The 20,301-nt window shown below is 33.7% G+C and overlaps 1 protein-coding gene across 3 annotated transcripts in view; it reads left to right on the forward strand.

Annotated features, from left to right (window-relative positions):
• METTL15 (methyltransferase 15, mitochondrial 12S rRNA N4-cytidine) overlaps positions 1 to 20,301 on the forward strand; it is a 188,224-nt gene that overhangs the window by 77,770 nt on the left and 90,153 nt on the right. For all 3 annotated transcript variants that reach the window (XM_077761437.1, XM_077761438.1, XM_077761439.1), the window contains exon 3: positions 6,579 to 6,715. In XM_077761437.1, the coding sequence (XP_077617563.1) occupies positions 6,579 to 6,715 (137 nt within the window). The remainder of the gene's footprint in view (positions 1 to 6,578; positions 6,716 to 20,301) is intronic.

Genomic DNA, 20,301 nt, shown 5'->3' on the forward strand with positions numbered 1-20,301 from the left:
GGAGTGAAGAAATTTAAGACATATTTATATGGTAAAATCAATGGGACTTGGGAGGTAATTGAATTTGGAGAATATAGGAGAGTGAGAAGATGTGTGCCTTCAGACTTCTGCCCAGTGTTCAAGGCCCAGCTGTATGAATTGTAACCTACTCCAATTCCATTCCTCTCACTAATGATTGAAATAAATATGCTTTTTCACTTCTTATAAAATGTGTCTTATATTGCTGATTTGTTTTTATTAGTAGTTAATTGTATGCATGCCTAAATTCCCTCACTGAATTTGAAGGCCCATAACTTAATTTCTTTGTATTACCTCATGTGGTCTTATCTGTGTGGAGTGTTCAGTAAATATACTGATTATTAATTAATGCTACATTTGAATTTAATTACCTCCTGAAAAAAATCCAGAAAGGTAAGTATATGCTTGAGACGTTTCAGTATTTAAGAAAATACTGATATAGGTACCCGTTACAAATAGGTGAAGCTTAACTAAAATTCTTTCAAAAACACTTCAATTCTAAAAATTCAAAATTAGTGATTGCCAGAAAAGAAAATATTCATAGGAAGAAATTTTAAAGTGAAATCAGGCATATTGTTTCCAAATTCAGATGAGAACTTACTATTAAAAATCTTGCACAGATTGGAAATGACTAATCAACATTAGGAAAATGAAATTGAAAGATCTGCCCTCATGCTATTCATGGCTAAAAATGTTTTCATGTCCAATTTTAACAGTGTTGTTCCAGTGTGAAAATTTCAGTGGTTAGAACTGTTGGTTTGGGAAAAACAAATCATTTAATTATCTAGTCTGCAGGATGATCTTGGGCAAATTCCTTGATTTCTGTTAGTCTCCCCCTTCAGAGAGCAGCCTTAGCAGAGTCTTAAAGGATATCTCATATCTGAAAGGTATAAAGGAATGCTAAGCATACTTTAGAAAGACAGAGCAGTATATACTAATGGGATTAAATTTGGATTATTTCTGTGGGTCATTCTAGCTCACCCATTAGACTATGATTTTAAGTATTTTAATTTTTTGCTCTTAATTTCAATATCAATTTGAAAACTGTAACCTGTCAAGAAGTCAGTAATCCCCAGTTGCTCTTACATATAATGGGTGGACATTTATATAACATAATTGTCTTTGGAAATTAATTCAACAGATTTATCTTCATAATGTCTTAAAACAATTTAGAATGGTAGAACAGTGATTGTTTTCAACTGTGTTGGAGGCTTAAGATGCAAAGTTCCTACATATATCTATCTTCATAATGAGAAAAATACTTTTTTCAAAAATTAATTGTTTCAGTGTTATTATATAATTTCAATAGAAAAATATTATGAGATGAAGAGGAAAGAGCATAGGATCTGAGTTTTAGTATTAGCTTTGCCCTCCACTAGTAACCATCTACCCTCTTTGGGTCTTGGTCTTCTCATAAGTAAAGTGAGGGGGTGGAATAAATAGTGTGTTATGTCCCTCTCAGCTCTGAAATTCTGTGTCTGTACCCTGTTCGTTATCAGATTCACAGCCATAGCTCAACTATTCAAGTGTGACTCATCATGGTGCAAGGTAGAACCTAATCATTTCTGTATTTAGAGGACAGTGGGGATAAAATGTCATTTAGTTGTATTTGATTAAAAGAGGGAACCTAAAATAAGAAATACTCATTTTCTTATTTCAAATGTAAAGAAAGACTAGTCAAAAATAACATGGTGCATTAGAATTATATAATGCTATTAATATCAGATTATTATTAACGCTCTGAAAGAGTTTTTTCGTTAATGAATCAATTTATAATAATAGGAATATATTAATGTTAAATAAATCCTAAAAGTTGGATATCCTGTGACTATTTTATGTAGTCCTATGGTAACAAATCTTGTATCTTGAATATTTCTGAATTAATATACACAAATGAGTATTGCTATCTTTATCATAGTTACCTTAGGAGGCTGAGATCTTTTTTCAAATTGCATCACCAAATATTTACTGTACATCTACCTCTGTGGGCTGATGTACTCTATTAACTTTGAGGCAAGGGCACCTGGGTGGCTCAGTCAGTTCTCATCCTATTCTTGATTTCAGCTCAGTTCATGATCTCTTGGTTCGTGGGATTGAGCTCTGCATCTGCACTGACAGTGCAGAGCCTGCTTGGCATTCTCTCTCTCTCCCAATCTCTCTACCCACCCCCCTTTCTCTCAAAATAAATAAATAAACTTAAAAAAATTTAGTTGGAGAATTGTAGTCATGACTCTTCCCTCAAATGCTTGTTTATTTTTCTTTAGGTCACTTTCATTTTGATTCTGAGCCTCAATCTCCCTGTGCTGAGAAGCCATCAATCTCATTCATTCCCTTGACTCCACACACTATCCAGAGCTGTGCAGAGCAACTTATTGGTCACCTTATACCATCCTTGTTTCCCCTGAAATACCTTTTGTTATAATATGTGTAGGCCCTTGAGGACCACAGGTTCTTCTTCTGTACCATAGAGTGGTATGGAAATCTCTAGTAGTACTGAGAACCCTATGTTGAGGGTCCATGCTCCCTCAGTCCCTCAAACAGACAGCTGCTTTGAGATCTTATCCCCTGTCAGTCATTCATTGGTCCTGCACCTTCTTGGAATTTGTCCATTCATTTCCATCGCTCTTCTACCCAATTTCAGGATGCTTTCTGAGCTTTTTTTTTTTTTAATTTAAACTACTAACAGGAAACTAGTTGTTTTCAGACTATAAGAAAGATACTTTTTTCTTTGTGCCATGCAAGCATCCTCAAGGAACATACTATGTAAAGTTATGAATACTTAGGTACCCATTTGAAAGAGGAGAAGGAGGAAGGACAAAGAAAAAAAGAGAGAGACACACACATATCTCAAGAGTTACCCTGCTACACGGAGATTAAGACATAGTTTCCAAGAGCCTAAATTTCACTGGGAATGAATGATCTATAAAAAAGCTAAAGTTTTCTTGTATAATTTTTGTAAAGCTATCTCTGCCATGATTCTATCTATGCCATCCACTATTTAAAATTTGTTTCCTTACTCCTCCTCCTTCTCCTTTTCTTTATTTCTTTCAGAAAAGGGACAGAATTTATAGTTGGTGACCCATGGTTTAGAGTTTTCTTTCCCTCACTTGCTAGTAATATGATCTCAATGAAGTCACAGCATCTCTCTGCACCTTGAGTTTTCTATTTGCAAAATGGAAGTAATGCCACTTGTCCATACTCACTGAGCTTTTGTTAGACCAAGCAGGAAAGGTTTGGTAAACCTTAATTTACAAAATCAAGGCCCAGTAAACCATAAAGTATTGGACAAATACAGACTCCATTGATTTAATGCAGAAGCAGAATGGTGTGAGAAAAAAACAGAGGTTGTAGAGTCAGGTATACCTGTATTCAGTTCTTGCAAATTTGCCACTGACTAGCCTAGTATAATCTTAGTTTGTGTGTAGGCACAAATCTAGTAACACCTACTTTGTGGTCATGGGAAGAAATCACATAATTTTATAAATCTCTGTAAGATAAACAGGGATACATTTTATCTCCTTTTCTTAGATGAAACAGTTGGGGCTCAGAGTGTTAAAATTTGGCTAGGGTTATTCAGGTGAGTAAATGACATTATCAGAATAAACTCTTGGTATCCAATATAAGTTTCATGTTTTAGATAAATTATATTAGGTAATCTCAAAGAAGGAGTTCCATGTCCATTGTAACATGGCATATACATATGAACATACACACAGATGAGACCCATAGAAAGATTGTTTTTAAACATGCAAATATATTCGTTCTTGTGCATTGTTCTTGTCCAGTCTTCATCTTTTATCGTCAACTTGTACAAATTAAAAAATGTGGTCTTATATCAAGTTAATGACCCAGGAGAAGGGAAAGACTAATCAGCTCCCTTTTCAGTTGTAGTGCTGGTTGACTCACAAAGCCTGGACGTCATGATTTACATTTGATGAGCAATGTATATTCGAATTATAAAAAAAGAAAGTCGATGGCTTCAGTTAGGTATTAACCCAAGACATATGGTGGGGTTCACCTGTGGTTCTATAAATTTCATGTCTCCCACTCTGCTTTGTATTACACTTGGCTGGTAATAATTTTTTTTTCCTATAGAAACTTCCTTGATTGTCAGTACATCTCCAAGGGCATAATCATGATATATTAAAAAATAATCATGTAAATTATAATCATCTCACATTTTCCAGAATATTTTTAATGATGAGGATTTTTCTGTATAATTATTGATTGGGACTTTTCCTGGCTTGGGATAAGGTAATCATAGTTAAAGTGCAGGACTATAGACTTGATGTTAAGACTTGATATTGGGGCATAACAAGAAGGTAATTTATACTTTTGCCTTGGAGAAGTTTTTTTGTTTAAATTATGCCAAACACCTAGTAATTTTATTTTTAATATCTTTTAAAAATATATTTATTTTGAGAGAAAATAGAGCACAAGCAGGGGAGGGGCAGAGAGAAGGAGAGACAGAATCCCAAGTAGGCCTCATGCTATCAGCATAGAACCTAATGTGGGGCTCAAACTCACAAACTGTGAGATCATAACCTGCGCTGAGATCAATAGTTGGACCCTAGTTGACTGAGTCACCTAGGGACCCCAAAACCCCTAGCAATTTTAAAACTGAAATACAGTAAGATAGCATATTTTTAACTATTCATAGATGCATAAAATAAGTATACAGACTGGGAAAAGAAGTGATTCGATCTTGAGTTTATAAGTATGTACTCCTAACAACCATACAAATAATTAGACTTTCAGTATTGTTTTCACATTACTGTTTCTAATGTTGAAAAGAGTGTATAGCCATGTTTTTTGTGCTGACAGTGATAGAAATGCAAGGCTAAGTTGTATTAACATACTTTTATTAAAAAGCAGTGCTTGAGCATTTTTACCACATTTACATCCTTCTTATAACTTATATCCCTCCTCTTTTCAATTCTTTTTTTAATTTTGTTAAATGTTTTATTTATTTCTAGGAGAGAGAGAGACAGCGTGAGCAAGGGAGGGTCAGAGAGAGAGGGAGTGACAGACTCTGAAACAGGCTCCAGGCTCTGAGCTGGCAGTCAGCACAGAGCCCGACGCGGGGCTCGAACCCACAAACCGCGAGATCATGACCCAAGCGAAAGTCGGACGCTTAACCGACTAAGCCACCCAGGCGCTCCTCCTCTTTTCAATTTTTATCAGAATATTTTCTCCATATTATTCTTCAAATAGCAGGCTAACTTTTCTGAGGACTTGATAGAGGATGGAACTCAGCATGATTGCTGGTACCAAAAAATCAAAGCATACTTGTGTCTTGTTTCTGCCCACTCTCCTAGAAGTAAGTTGTAGCATTCAGGGAAGGGAAATGTTCGCATTCATTACAGGGATTTCCCTTGTGCAGCGTATTCATGAACTTTAAAGTTATATGTTTGCATATTTTAATGGCTTGGCTTATAGTATATATATTTTTCACAGTATTTGATATTATCAGAATGATTATTTTTATTTTCATAAAACCGTGAAGTTACTGAAGGGGTACATTAAACTAAGAGCATAACACTGAGAGAGTCTTAACTTCCAAATCAGCCCAATCAATTAACTTATTCACAAATATGTTTTTAATGCTCTAGGTCTGGGTTTTTTTTTTCCCAATAAAATAGTTTATAGTATGGCCCAAAAATATAGCCAAAAGTAGGTTCAAATCCAGTTTACTTTACTGTTTTTCTGGAATGATCTAAGCATTGAAGATAGTCACCCCTGCACATTGTAACCTGTTGTCTTGGCAAAATTATTACTGGCAAATATTTTACTCTCAAAAGGGTCTTGGTATAGATAAGCAATTATATGTCATTTTACCAATTAGGTAGGTATTGATGATATCTTCTTCTAGACTCTCTTTTTCTATTCAAAGCCTGGAGAAATCTAAAGACACTGGAATTTAAAGATGTATGGCTCCTTCGTGGCAAAACTAGAATTTACCATAGTTGTTTTGACGTTAGCCTTGAGTCTTTTACAATTTAGATTTTTAAAGATTTGTCCTGTGACTATTTATTGTTAGATATATTAATTCTCTTTCTGTCTCTCCCTTGCTCACTCTTGCTGTCTCACTCTCTCTCATTCTTTCTTTGTATTCTTGAATATATTTATGTGTAATATAAAGTATTTAGAGAACATGAGATAAAGTGAGCCATACTAATTGTAAGCTATCTCCTTGTGATGAGAAATTTTTGGAAACACCATTATCACCAAGCTGCTGGAAAGCATTAAAAAGCTAGCAGCATAGCAGCACAACACTGTGGCCAGTTTGACCTTTGGAGGAAAATGTAAATTTGTCTTGATTTGGCCAGCCTGTACCAGAGATTATTATTTTACTGATATCTGTCCAGCTATTTTGGACTGGTCACTCATAATTGATCTAGATCTCATGTATAACGAATTCAACTCAGGCAAAATGATTTTACTTGTTTTTCCAATTGCTATCAGCTCTGGAAATCAGTATGTGCTTCTAGAAATTAAGGTAGTTAGCAAGAATGTTTTGTTCATGCTTAGTGGTAATTTTCTTTTTTCGTGTTGGCTAGATTTTTCTAGATATGACATTTGGTGCAGGAGGACACACAAGAGCCATTCTACAGAAGGAGTCAGATATTATCCTGTATGCCTTAGACCGAGACCCAACAGCTTATGCAATAGCTGAACAGCTTTCAGAATTGTATCCGTAAGTAATACTTTTGTATAATTATTGAATTTTCATGCTGAGTTTTATAGAGCTTGGTTTACCATTTTGGCATGTGTTCTCCCTTGTGTGATGTTATACTTCACTACGCTACATATTTTTTCCTCAAAAGAATTAATGTAAATAATGTTTCAGTACCACTTAAAATGATATTACTGCCTTTATCCTTTATGAATTCATAAAAATGAATACAAATGATTTATGACTAAAATATGAAGATGGGTTGAAATCCATCCATGAATAATGTTTTGACAAATAAGCCTTGGTTTAAAAAATAATTTTTAAAGAATTTATGAGTTACAGTTTCCAAAAATTTACTGAAGTAAATAAGTATGTGAGAATTCTGCAGAATTCATTAGGTCACATACATCAATGTGATGCAGTTGTTGTCTCTGAATTCTTTTTGAAATTCACAAGTAAATTTAGAGCAGTTTGTCCCTCTGTCAACAATTAGTGAGCTTTCACTGTAAAACTTTTTAAGAATATAAAATATTGCCTTCCTAAGTTCTTCCTTAGGAAGAGCTTCCTTCCTTCCTTTTCACTTCCTAAGTGAAAACATCTTCCTTTAGAGAAAATGTTGGATGAGATATGCCATGTTGCTTAAAAGTTATCAGCCTGAAAAAGGAAAATGTCTTGAAGTAAAGATAACCATCTACAAATAAGTAAAGGGCTATTTTCATGAATGTTCTCTTCTCTCATGCTTCAAAGACTGAAATCAAGAAAATAGATGAGAATTTTAGAGGTAAATTTTGACTTGATATAATCCAGGGTTTTTTGCAAATTCTAACTGTCCAATAATGAAGAGGTCCATTTGGTAAAATAGCAACAGTATGACCATGGAAAAGTTTAATCACAGACTGAAGATAGGAAGCTGAATTACTAATCTAGAATAGTCTATTTCAAGTTTCAGGTCCCAGACTCTTTGCAAATCTATCAATGTGATTAATTCTCCCAATAAAAATGTGAATAAGTACACTGAAGTTTTTGTTTGCAACATTAGAGGGTTGATTAGAGTGCCTGAGATCAGTTTGATACCAGGTTATTTTCTTCTAAGAAAAATATGAGGATATGATTTAATGATATGATATCTTTTTTTTTTTTTTTGAAACCTGTCTGTCATTCTGCAGTGTACTATAGATGCATCTTCTTTAAGAAGATCTTGTATTAGGACATTCATGTTTGTAAAACATCTTAGGAGTTCACTAGATTATGACCTGAACATTCATAGAATGCATGTAGGTTTCCTATTTCACTACCATGGAAAAACTGGATTTTCTTATATATTATTGTTTCTAAAGGCAGTGAGTTCCAGTTCAGAATTTCCAAGGTCTCTTATTCCTTCGGATAGCCCCCTTTTCTTAGATGGAACTTTTTTATCAATTTTATCAGGTGTAATTTTTTATCTAACAGGGATCTTGAGACTCTATTGTCTTTTCAGTTTACAGTAGTAGAAACTATTAGCTAGGTAGATTAAATGATTTGCTAAAAGGCATATATGACTGAATAGAAACAAAGCATGTATTCTGCCCCATCAGCTAATAATCTTATTATGTTTTTGGGGAGGAAGAGGTGACATACAATGTTATGTTAGTTTTCAGGTATGCATCACAGTGATTTAATATTTCTACACATTACTCCATGCTTACTATGGTAAGTATAGTTCTCATCTGTCACAATACAACATTATTACAATATTATTGAACCTGTTCCCTATGCTATGTCCCTATGTTTCATCTCTGTCACCTATTTATTTTATAAATTTAAGTTTTTGCCTCTTAGTCCCTTTCAGCTATTTCACCCATCCTCCCACCCACCTCTTCACTGGCAACCACTAGTTTGTTCTCTGTATTTAAAAGTCTGCTTGTTTTTTGTTTGTTCATTTTACTTTTAGATTCGACACATAAATGATATCATAGAGTATTTGTCTTTCTCTGTCTCACTTATTTCACTTAGCATTAATACCCTCTAGTTCCATCCATGTGTTACAAATGGCAAGATTTCACCATTTTTATGGCCAAGTATTATTCCAATGTATATATACCTTTATCTATTAATCTGTCAGTAGACATGGGGCGCCTGGGTGGCTCAGTCGGTTAAGTGACCGACTTTGGCTCAGGTCATGATCTCACAGTTAGTGGGTTCGAGCCCTGCATCGGGCTCTGTGCTGAGAGCTAGCTCAGAGCCTGGAGCCTGTTTCAGATTCTGTGTCTCCCTCTCTCTCTGACCCTCCCCTGCTCATGCTATCTCTCTCTCTCTCTCTCTCAGAAATAAATAAAACATTTAAAAAAATCTGTCAGTAGACTCTTGGGTTACTTCTGTATCTTGGCTATTGTAAATAATAATGCAATAAACATAGAGGTGCTATTATCTTTTGAATTTAGTGGTTTTGTTTTCTTTGAGTAAATACTCAGCAGTAGAATTATTAGGTTGTATGGTGTTTCTATTTTTAGTTTTTTGAGGAACCTCTGTAGTGTCTTCCAAAGTGGTTACACCAGTTTACATTTCCACACAGGAGTGCTCCCTTTTCTCTACATCCTCCTTAACTCTTGTTATTTCTTATCATTTTGATACTAGCTATTCTAACTGGTGTGAGGTAATGTCTCATTATGGTTTTAATTTTTATTTCCTTGATTAGTGATGTTGAACATTTGTTCATGCATCTGTTAGGCCTCTGTTATGTCTTCTGTGGACAAATGTTTATTCAGATCCTCTGCCCATTTTTAAATCAGATTTTTTGTTTGGTTGGTTTGGTTTGAGTTATATAAGTTCTTTATATTTTTTGGATTTTAACCCTTTATTGGATATATCATTTGCTAATATCTTCTCATTCGGAGGTTGCCTTTTTGTTTTGTTGATGGTTTCCTTTGCTGGGAAAAACTCTTAATTCCAATTTCTCTCTCTTTTTCTCCATGTCTCTCTCTCTCTGTCTCTCCCTTTGGTGTAATTCCAGTAGCTTATTTTTGCTTTTGTTTCCCTTGCCTGAGGAGACGTAAGTATAAATATGTTGCTATGGTGAATGTCTGAGAAGATTCTTGACTTTGTTTTCTTTTAGGAGTTTTATGGTTTCAGGTCCCACATTTAATTTTTTTTTAACATTTATTCATTTTTGAGAGACAGAGACAGAGCATGAGCGGGAGAGGGGCAGAGAGCAAGAGAGATACAGAATCTGAAATAGGCTCTAGGCTTTGAGCTGTCAGCACAGAACCCAACTATAGGGCTTGAACTCACAGACCACGTGATCATGACCTGAGCTGAAGTCTGACACTTAACTGACTGAGATCTGAGGTGCCCCTCAGGTCTCAGTCAGTTAAATTAAAGACATTTAGGTCTTTAATCCATTTTAAATTTATTTTTGTGTATAGTAGTCCAGTTTCATTTTTTGGCACACAGCTGTCAAATTTTCCCAGTATGGTTTATTGAAAATACTGTCTTTTCTTCATGGTATGTTCTTGCCTCCTTTGTTATATACTAATTGACCATATAATTGTGGTTTATTTTCAGGATCTCTATTCTTGTCCAAAGGGCTGTATATGTCTGTTTCTGTTCCAGTACCGTACCGCTTTTATTATTATAGCTTTGTAGTATATCTTGAAATCTGGGGTTATGATACCTTTGCCCTTGTTCTTCCCTTTCAAGCCTACTAATCTCATCTTACTAAGTTTTATACTACCTTGACTCAAATCTAATTGAGACTTTTTTACTTCATCCATAAGATAATTATTTGCCAAGCATAATAAATTAGTTCAGAAATAATAGAATAAATCAAAATAAGACAGGAAGAAGGAATTAATACAGATAAAAACCAGAATCAAAAAAACTAAAAAAAATAAATGATAAAGAAATCTTAAGTGTTGATTTGAAAATAGCAAAATTCCTTGATAGCCTGATTATTAAAGAAATAAATGAGCAAAAATACATGATTAAGACTAAAGAGGACACCAACTATCAATACAAGATAAATTAATCATAAGACAATATAACCATAATTCTGTGGCAACATGTGACACATAGATGAAATGAATAATGTTCTATCAAACATTATTAAAATGGAATATTATGGAACTTGAATAGGTCCTTACATTATCATAACAGAGATAAGAAAGGTAGACAAAGTATGTAGAACAATATACCATGACTAGATTTGCAATTGTTACCTAGCTCTTAAAAAACAGGAAAGAGTGTGGGCTCCTGAGTGGCTTAGTCGGTTAAGCATCCGACTTTCGCTTAGGTCATGAGCTCGCGGTTCGTGGGTTCGAGCCCCGCGTCGGGCTCTGTGCTGACTGCCAGCTCAGAGCCTGGAGCCTGTTTCAGTCTGTGACTCCCTCTCTCTCTTTATCCTTCCCTGCTCACGCTGTCTCTTCTCTCTCTCTCTCTCCTAGAAATAAATAAAACATTTAAAAAACAACAACAACAACAGGAAAGAGCATTGCCTTTTACACTATTCTTATGGTAAATATGTAAAGTCCTTTCAGTTCATCTTATATTGAATCCAGCATAGTTTTAATATTTAATCCTGCTAGAAATAGTATAAAAGAAAAAATTAGAAAAAGTCTAACCTAACTGAAGAATATAGATGCAAATTCAAAAGGAAATACTAGCATATCTAATCCATATATCATTGAATTAAAAGAGTAAGAATTAAAGAAAAGAATTAAAAGCACCTGGGTGGCTCAGTCGGTTAAATGTCCTGCTTTTATTTCGGCTCAGGTCATGATCTCATGGCTTGTTAGATTGAGCTCAGTGTCAGGCTCAGCACTGATAGCATGGAGCGTTTTTGGGATTATCTCTCTCTCTCTGCCTCTCCCCTATCCCACCCCTCTCTCTCTTAAAAATAAATAAACTTAAAAAAAAGGATAATACTTATGACCTAATTAAAAGAATCATACCTAAAGAATATAGGGATGGTTCCACATCAAACAACCAATGATAGGTTGATAAGCATGACTACAGTCAACCATCCTTATTAAAATCTCGATGTTAAACAAGAATATAAAGAAACTACTTAAATGTCAAATATCCTATTATCCAAGAATAAACAGCAATTATTTTCCCAAAAGGTAAAATACTAACAATTTAAGCCAAAATCAGGATTTAAATATGGATTAGCTTCTATAAATATTCTAATCAGTATTTTTGGAAGTTCTGACACATATAAGTAAGAAACTAAAAGAAAAGTTAAAACATTCTTCTTGTTATTATTTGTCTTGTAAAGACTTGTAAAATTAATTATATGATACAATAAAATGGTTGGATAAAAATTTTTAAAATATACTCAGTAGTAAATACTTGGAAAGGGAAATAGGAAAAAAATTCCTTTCTCAAAAAAGTACCTAACATTATATAGAATATTTAGTGATGCATTTAATAACAAAGGCACAGTTCTAAATTTAAGAAAAATTATAATTTTATTAAAGAACATAAGAGAATGAACAAAAGAGAAAACATATTTGTTTTGGTGTAGCACAAATTAATATGATTTAAAAAAGTAAATTCCGTTCAAATTTAATGTACTTCCAGGAATCATCTTAATTGATTTAACTTTAACTAATGTACGTTTATTAGTTTATATAATATATTGTTAAATATATATGGCGAGGGAGTGACAAGATCTTTTGGAGGAAATAAAAAAGTGTGGGGAAACTTACCTTACTGGATGTCACATCATAATATAAAATCACTATAATGAAATCAGTATTATATTGGCGTAAGAATAAGTAAGTAGAAAATTAAATAAAAGACAAAGATATTTCAATTATTTGAGAAAATAGTGCATTATTATATAAATGTTACAATGCTCATTAAACTTGAAGAACATAAAATGGACCCTTATTTTAAATCAGATTCAAAAGTTACTTCCAGATAAAGTAAAAATGAATGAAAAATTGAAAATAAAAATTCTATAAGAAAATTTAAGAGATTTTATATAGACAGTGCAAGGGTAAGAAGGTTTCTTAGTCAAGAACAGAAATCATAAATCTATAAAATTAAGTGCTAGAAATATTTCATAAAATTTTTAAAAGTATATGGCAAAAATAATATATTTTCCAGCCAAAGAAATAGTAGTAATATAGAAAATAGAAACAGGATTGATATTCTAGGGAAGGAAAGTAACTTTTTCCTCTATCCTCCTAAATTCTCAGCCTGAGGAAATTAACTAGAGAACATTTATTTATTTAAGTTTTCTGTGACATAGGAGCTTTCATAAGGAAGTAAAGTACCTAAGATATGGTTATACCTGATTATTTCTAATTGGGTTTGATGAAGAATGGAAAGTTATGGAAAAATATGATAGGACAAGGGTATGAGTTAATTGGGGTAATTTAGCAATCCCCATTTATTCAGATTCCTCTTGTCCCTTCATCTTCAGAGATAACAAGGCTTTTTTCCTCTGCATATAGGGAGGGCCTCTCGCACATACGGGCCCTAAGACCTATTGCACGAGAAGGTCAGTTAAGTTCTTCTTTCATGTGCCATTTCTCAAATTCCTTCAGTTTAAATATTCATTGTGCTAACGTGATGTATTTTGAGGTAGCATGTCCTGAAGCCCATCAATATTTATCATGTAAGAAGAGGGTTTTTTTTTTTTGAAATTGATAAGACAACAAAATCCAATTTGGCAAATGAACAAAAGACAGGGAAGGGTCATTTATCGTAGATTAAGGTCTGAAAAAATGCTCAATAACAATAGTGGTAATGAGGGAAGTGAAATGAAAAGAATAATGGCTAATATCCTACATATATCAGACTAGAATAACAGAATAATTTTGAAAGTACGGATATAGGAAATGATATTCATCCATTTCTCATGACCATCTTTTAATATTAAGAAAATACATAACATGCTTAGAATTTATTTCATCTAAGTAAAAGGATCAGAATCTAAGGAAGCATATCTTTAGCATTATCATAGGCTTTGTATGTGCATATTTTGTATATATAATCATGGAGTACTTGAGGAAGAAGGAATTAGTAGTGTGGGGAGGTGTGGAAAAGTGAATATTGGTTAAAAAAGATAAACCCAGAGAGTGTATGATCACATGTCTACATGATATGGAAAGTAGAAAATGCCAAGCAATACTATATATTGTTGATGAATACCTACGAATGTAATTGTAGTATAGGAACTTATATGAGATAGAAAAAACACAAATTCGGCCTAGGGATTATTTCTGGGGATAATGGATCGATGGTTGGATGGTTGGTTGGAAGGATGAACAGATTAGACTTCTTAAAAACGCATGTTCTTAAAAATACATGTATAATTACAGCTTGTAGTAAGGTACACAATAAACAGTTTGTCATTTCAGTGTAAGTATCCTTTGAGGAAATTAGTAATTTCTCTCTTTCATTTATTTTGCTGTTGTCAAAGAGAAGCTTCTGCTTCTCCTGAAAAATCTCATGTTCTTTTATTCTGTCAAAAAGAAGTCAAAAATAGAAAGCAACATTTTCATAGAAAACTAAGAAATCCATGGGAAGGTTGAATTTTAGGCTAATCTATTTTAGGTCTTACAGAAAAGATGGCATGTCAGATTACCTCTTATTTGAAAACTGAAACTTTTTCCTGTTACCTCTGAAGACTGTAAGAGAGAAAACACATTTAAATTGGAGCAGTGGGGTGTTTGCTTACTTTTGCCACATTGGAAGATGGATGTTGGAAGACAATTTTTTTTAATGATTTTTTTTCTAAATTCAGGAATAAAATGGTCTCTGTATATTGAGTTTAGAGAATATAGATATATAAAGAAAATAATAAATATCATAATTGATTCTATCATTTGACTGTAATTTTAAGATCATATTACAACAGTTTATAAAGCAGATAGCTCATTGGAACAAATTTATAATATACAGAAAAATGTAAAGAAAAAATTAAGCTAATATATCAACCACCTTCATCAGTAGTAATGATTTTATGTATTTCATTTTATCTTTTTAACTATCAGTGTTTCATTATACGTACTGTTTCTTATTTGTACTTTCTTGGGCACTTTTGCTTTTTACTTTTTTCTTTCTTTTTAAAAAATTTTTTAAGAATGTTTATTCATTTTTGAGAGAAGGAAACAGAGAGTGAGTGGGGAAGGGGCTGAGAGAGAGTGAGACACAGAATCTGAAGCAGGCTTCAGGCTCCGAACTGTCAGAATAGAGCCTGACGTGGGGTTTGAACCCACTAACCATGAGACCATGACCTGAGCTGAAGTCGGACGCTTAACTGACTGAGCCACCCAGGTGCCCTGCTTTTTATAGTTCTACCTAAAGTGTGATAATATCTCGGTCAAGTTAGAAAAAAATTGATCATTTGTATTAAGCATATAATTAATTTAGAAAGAATTGGCATATTTATTCTGCATTCTAATCCAGAAGCATGATATACTTTCCCATTTATTACAGGTTTTTGTGTTTCTTATTAATAATTTTTCCTGATTAAAATGATAAAATACAGAAAAGTGTGAAAAGAAAATTAAAATAACTCAAAATCTTACCACCAGTATTAACATGTTTATGCATTCAATATGCTTACATATATATTTTATAAAATATGACTATACTTATACATTCTCCAATTATTATACATTGTATATTATACATTATACAGAGCATGTATGATATATGTATCATACTATCACTTACATATTATTAGGTCATTTATATTTCATTAAATTATCTTAAAGCATAATTTTATTGATTGTAGAGTATTTCCTTCATGTAATTATTACTTTATTTATAAGAATTCTAACCTCATTATACTCTTATCCATGTCCATATTGCTGCTATTTTAAATCTTTCTATGCTATATTATTTTAGATGTCTTCCTATTAACAACAAATACCAGATGTACTTTGTGTAAACAAATCTGAGTATGTTTTCTGTAAAAGGATAATTAATTCAGGATATGCTTGCACTCTTTCAATGTTATCTTCTCTTATATTTTTATGTTTCATTGAAATTTTTTGGCTTTTAAAGTCTATTTTGTCCATACATATATCTGATTTGCCTTTTCTCTACCAATTTTGATGACATACCTTTTGTTTTTTAAATTTACTACTGGATGCTGTTAGTGTTTTTTTAAATTTAACAAATTTAAACAATTTTTTTTGTTAAGTATGCAGAACAAAATAATATTGCCATTTTTATTTTACTTGTCTTTCCCAACCCACCGCTTGTCTTTTAAAGTATTATCTTGGACTTATTCATAAATATCTACTATTATGGTAATTATTAGCATTTGTACTGTTTGGCAGTCATATCTAAAATGATTATTTTTTTAATGTTTATTTATTTTTGAGAGAGAGAGAGAGAGAGAGAGAGAGACAGAACATGAGATGGAAAGCAGCAGAGAGAGAGAGGAAGACAAAGAATCTGAAGCAAGCTCCAGGCTATGAGCTGTCATCACAGAGCCCAAAGTGGAGCTTAACCTCAGGAGTTGTGAGATCATGACCCGAGCTGAAGTAGGATGCTTAACCAACTGAGACACCCAGTCGCCCCTAAAATAATTATTTATACTTAAATCCATTTAATTCATTTCAGTGCACTCCACTAGCCTTTTTTTGCTACAAGTCCTGTTTTGCGTTCTTTATGTAGGCTCATATTTCAGTCAATTTATCACATCTTTAAGTATTATTTCTAGAAATATGCAAAAGACAAACTTTTCTGCCATTGTCTACGGAGACTGTGGTACTCATGCTTTCTTACATTGGTAACTTGATTTGGTAAAGCATTTTGGGCAGGTTATAGATATTACTCTGTTTTCTTCTGACATAGGGTGTTGTGGAGAAGTCTGAGCGCAACCCAGTTTCTTTTTTCCCCTCCGAGGTAATCTGTTTCTCACTCCCTTCTTCCCACACTAGCCTGCATACTTACTAGATATATCTCTTGACCATTTTTGATATTCACAAATTTCCCTAAGAAATATTACTAACTGGTCTCTTTTCATTAATTTTCCATGTACTCTGTGAACAATTTTGGCCTGTGAATCAGATCTTTTCTCTACAAAGGAGTTTTTTATGTTAGTTAGCCTCCACTTTTCTTTCCATTTTCTAACTTTTGGGCACTTTTTATTTGTTGGTTGGAGTTGTATTGTCTGTGTGCATGACCTTTATTTCCCCTCAGTGTTTTCTGCTACTTTTACTTTGCCTCACTATTCTGGGAAACCTCGTCAAGGTTATTCTCTTTGTTACTGATTTGGTTTACTACAGTGTCTATTGTGATTTTTATTGATTTTTGTTCATGTTTTGATTCAGGTATTGGAAGTTATCTTTCTCTGTAACCATATTTAATTTGTTGATCTGTTCTTTTCTGCCATTTCCTTTTCATTTCCTCCTGTTTTGTCTCATTTTTATGTTTTAATAGTCAGCAGACTTTTGAAATTTTGGAATCCAAAGTATATGTATTTATGTTTTTTCTAACAAATCTTTTTTAAAAGTGTCCTTGTGCTCTGTATCTTGAATGTCAAGTTTTCCTTCTTTTCTCTTCCAGGATCTTTTCATAGGCCCCTTCTTGGTCGTGTATTTATATGTACAATCTTTACTATTTGCATAGGTTCTTTTTTGACCTGCTCATCATTTGGTGTTATGTGGCTAGAATCATCACTTTAGATTTTAAAGTAAAAAATTACTTGAGGCACATAGTGTCTTACTGCAAAAAGTGTAGCATTTTAGAATCATTGTCTAGGATCTGCCAATAGGAGGAGGATTCTGTTTTCTTATTCTTACTGGAAAACATGGTTTATAAATGCTACTGCTCCCACAATCCATTACTTCCGTAGCTTTTCCAGCCTTCCATTCTACAGAGATTTCTTCATATCCAGGGTACCTGTTGACAACACCTATTGCCTAATGCCCTTGGTGTTAATACAATATGAATCGTAAGCCCTAAATGGATATAATCGTAAAAGTCCTGGATAAGAAGTAGTAGGTAAAATGGCCCAGTAGCCTCAGAGTATTCCTGTCTAGATAGTTTAAATAATCCTTTCAGGTGCTTTTTAGTGTTTCTGAGGTAATGGGTAAGAATGGAACATTCTTAACCTCTTAACTAAGTGTCACTGCTGCCTTCATCAGGCCCTTGTCTTACCTTTGGAAAGAAGAGATGTTTTTCCAGTATTCTGCCACATTTTTTGAGGAACATTTTTAGTTACTGATACTATTCAAACTTCCATTGTTTTGTTTGCTTTCAGGGAAGATTAAATATGTATCAATAGCTGGTCTCCATCTTTTAGGTGAAAATTTTTTCCATGGTCACTAAAGAGGAGAGCTATAAGTATATTTACTCACATGGTGTGATCTATTCCTTTTTTTTAAGTTTATTTATTTATTTTGAGAGAGAGTAAGAGTGGGTGCATGAGTGGGGGAAGGGCAGAGAGAGAGAGAGGGAGAGAGAGAGAATCCTAAGTAGGCTCCACAGTGTCAGTAAGAAACCCTACTTGCGGCTTGAACTCACAAACCGTGAGATCATGACCTGAGCCAAAATAAAAAAATTGGACACTTCACTGACTGAGCCATCCAGGTGCCCCTGACACGATCTATTCTAAATTACTCAAATGACCTCTTCTACGCCTATAGTCTGTTCCCTGGCACTTGAGGTTTACCAATTAAATTTTCTTCCTTTTAAGCCAGTATTTCTTATTTTTGGTTAAATTCACACAGGAAGGCTGGGCAAAGGCAAATCTAGACCTCATGGGTTCAGGCTTGCTACTTATGTTCTGTGTACCACTCTACAATATTATACTCAAAGCAATCTAGTCATATTCTCTAACAGAGCCAATACTCATACCCAGGCATTTTGTCCCCAGAGCCAGTGTAAAAATCACACAAAGAGATACACTACCTTAAACAGCTCTAGCTACCTAAAATTTAGAATACCAGAATAAGATAGGAGACACAGCTGCTATTAATCTTACTAACCATGGGAGGTCAGTTCTATGCACCATCAAAGTGAAAGAATTTTTATAAATATAAGCAAGCACAAAAAAGCAACTTGGAAAAACTAATGAGGCTGTTTTGAACTATTGTTGATGGTCTGTCATGTTTTCACCATTTTTGGTAATATAAACATTACTAAAATGACATCTTAGGTTTCATCCCACCGACTACTACTAAGTATAACCTTTACCCAAGGGATATCCCCCTTATAGGATGAAGGTGTTTGGGGAGGTGAAAGTATGTGATTTTCTGGTATACTAAACATTTAGTTCCAAGGCTTGAGGAAACGTGTTATACTAAGTAGTTTTAGGCAATCTTGACTGTTCTAGTGGTTCCCAGGGGATGGCAACAGGGCCCATCCCTTCACATAGTTCATGATGTAAATGGAAAATAGATAGGAGAAGATAATTTCACAATTAATTATTGCATTGCAGTTGTGATTATGGCTAAGAATGAGTATAGTAGGTTCTAGAAGCAATATGTTCTAGTCTAGTCTAGAACACCTAGAAAGCTACCTGAGTATGTAAATTCAAGACAGGATCTGAAGGACAAGTGACCGTTAGCTAAGTGAAGAGGAAGGGAAAATGGAGTTATACAAGACAGCACTTGTAGTAGTGGGAACAGAATATTCAATGATCTTTAGCAGAAAAGAGAATGTCAATGAAGGGATTATAAAATGAGCAGTGTGAATGGATGAGAGAGAGAGGAGGAGAAGTGGATAGAGAGGTAAACTAGGGCCAGATCATATAGCACCTTGTGAAGGATTTTAGATTTTATTTTATGAGCAATGGGAAGGTACCAAGTACTAAAACAGAAAACTGACATGATCATATTTTTTAGCAAATTATTCTGCCTGAAGAATATGGGTAGGAAGAGGGTAAAAATGGAAAAGATTTAATGAAAACAGTTTAAAGGCTAGGAATTACCACTCTGTGAAAGCTGGTAGTGATCGGGCCTTGAAGGTTTCCTTTTTCTGACCATCCTATTAGAAATTCTACTTTGCTTTGATGGTCTGTGGTGTCCCATTTTAATGGGATTCAACGGGATTAAAATAATTCATTCCAAGGTAAAATTATGTTGCATGTTCATAGGCGAAATTTAAGTTAATATTGAGATACTAAATTTTATTTTATATGTTTTATTTTTTAAAAAAATTTTAAATGTTTATTTTTGAGACAGATAGAACATGAGAATGGGAGGGGCAGAGAGAGAGGGAGACATAGACTGCAAAGCAGGTTCCAGGCTCTGAGATGTCAGAGATGTCCAACACGGGGCTTGAACTTGTGAACCATGAGATTGTGATCTGAGCTGAAATAAAGAGTTGGAGGCTTAACCGACTGAGCCATCAGGTACCCCTTTTTTGGGGCGTCTTGATCAGCATTTTATGAAATTGAATGGAAAAGAATAGGAAATATAGTATATCACATGGAGTTAAATTTAAGTATTGTTTTCAATGAAATAATATGTATGTGTGTATGTGTATATGTACATATATAGTATTATTTTTATTTTTAAGTTTTATTTTTAATTCCAACTAGTTAACATACCATGTTATATTAGTTTCAAGTGTATAATATAATGATTCAACAATTCCATTCATCATTTGGCGCTTATCATGACAAATGCACACCTTAATCCCCATTACCTATTTAA

Source organism: Crocuta crocuta, unplaced genomic scaffold (genome assembly GCF_008692635.1).
Source record: "Crocuta crocuta isolate KB4526 unplaced genomic scaffold, BGI_CrCroc_1.0 scaffold884, whole genome shotgun sequence".
NCBI classification, from domain to species: Eukaryota; Metazoa; Chordata; class Mammalia; order Carnivora; family Hyaenidae; genus Crocuta; species Crocuta crocuta.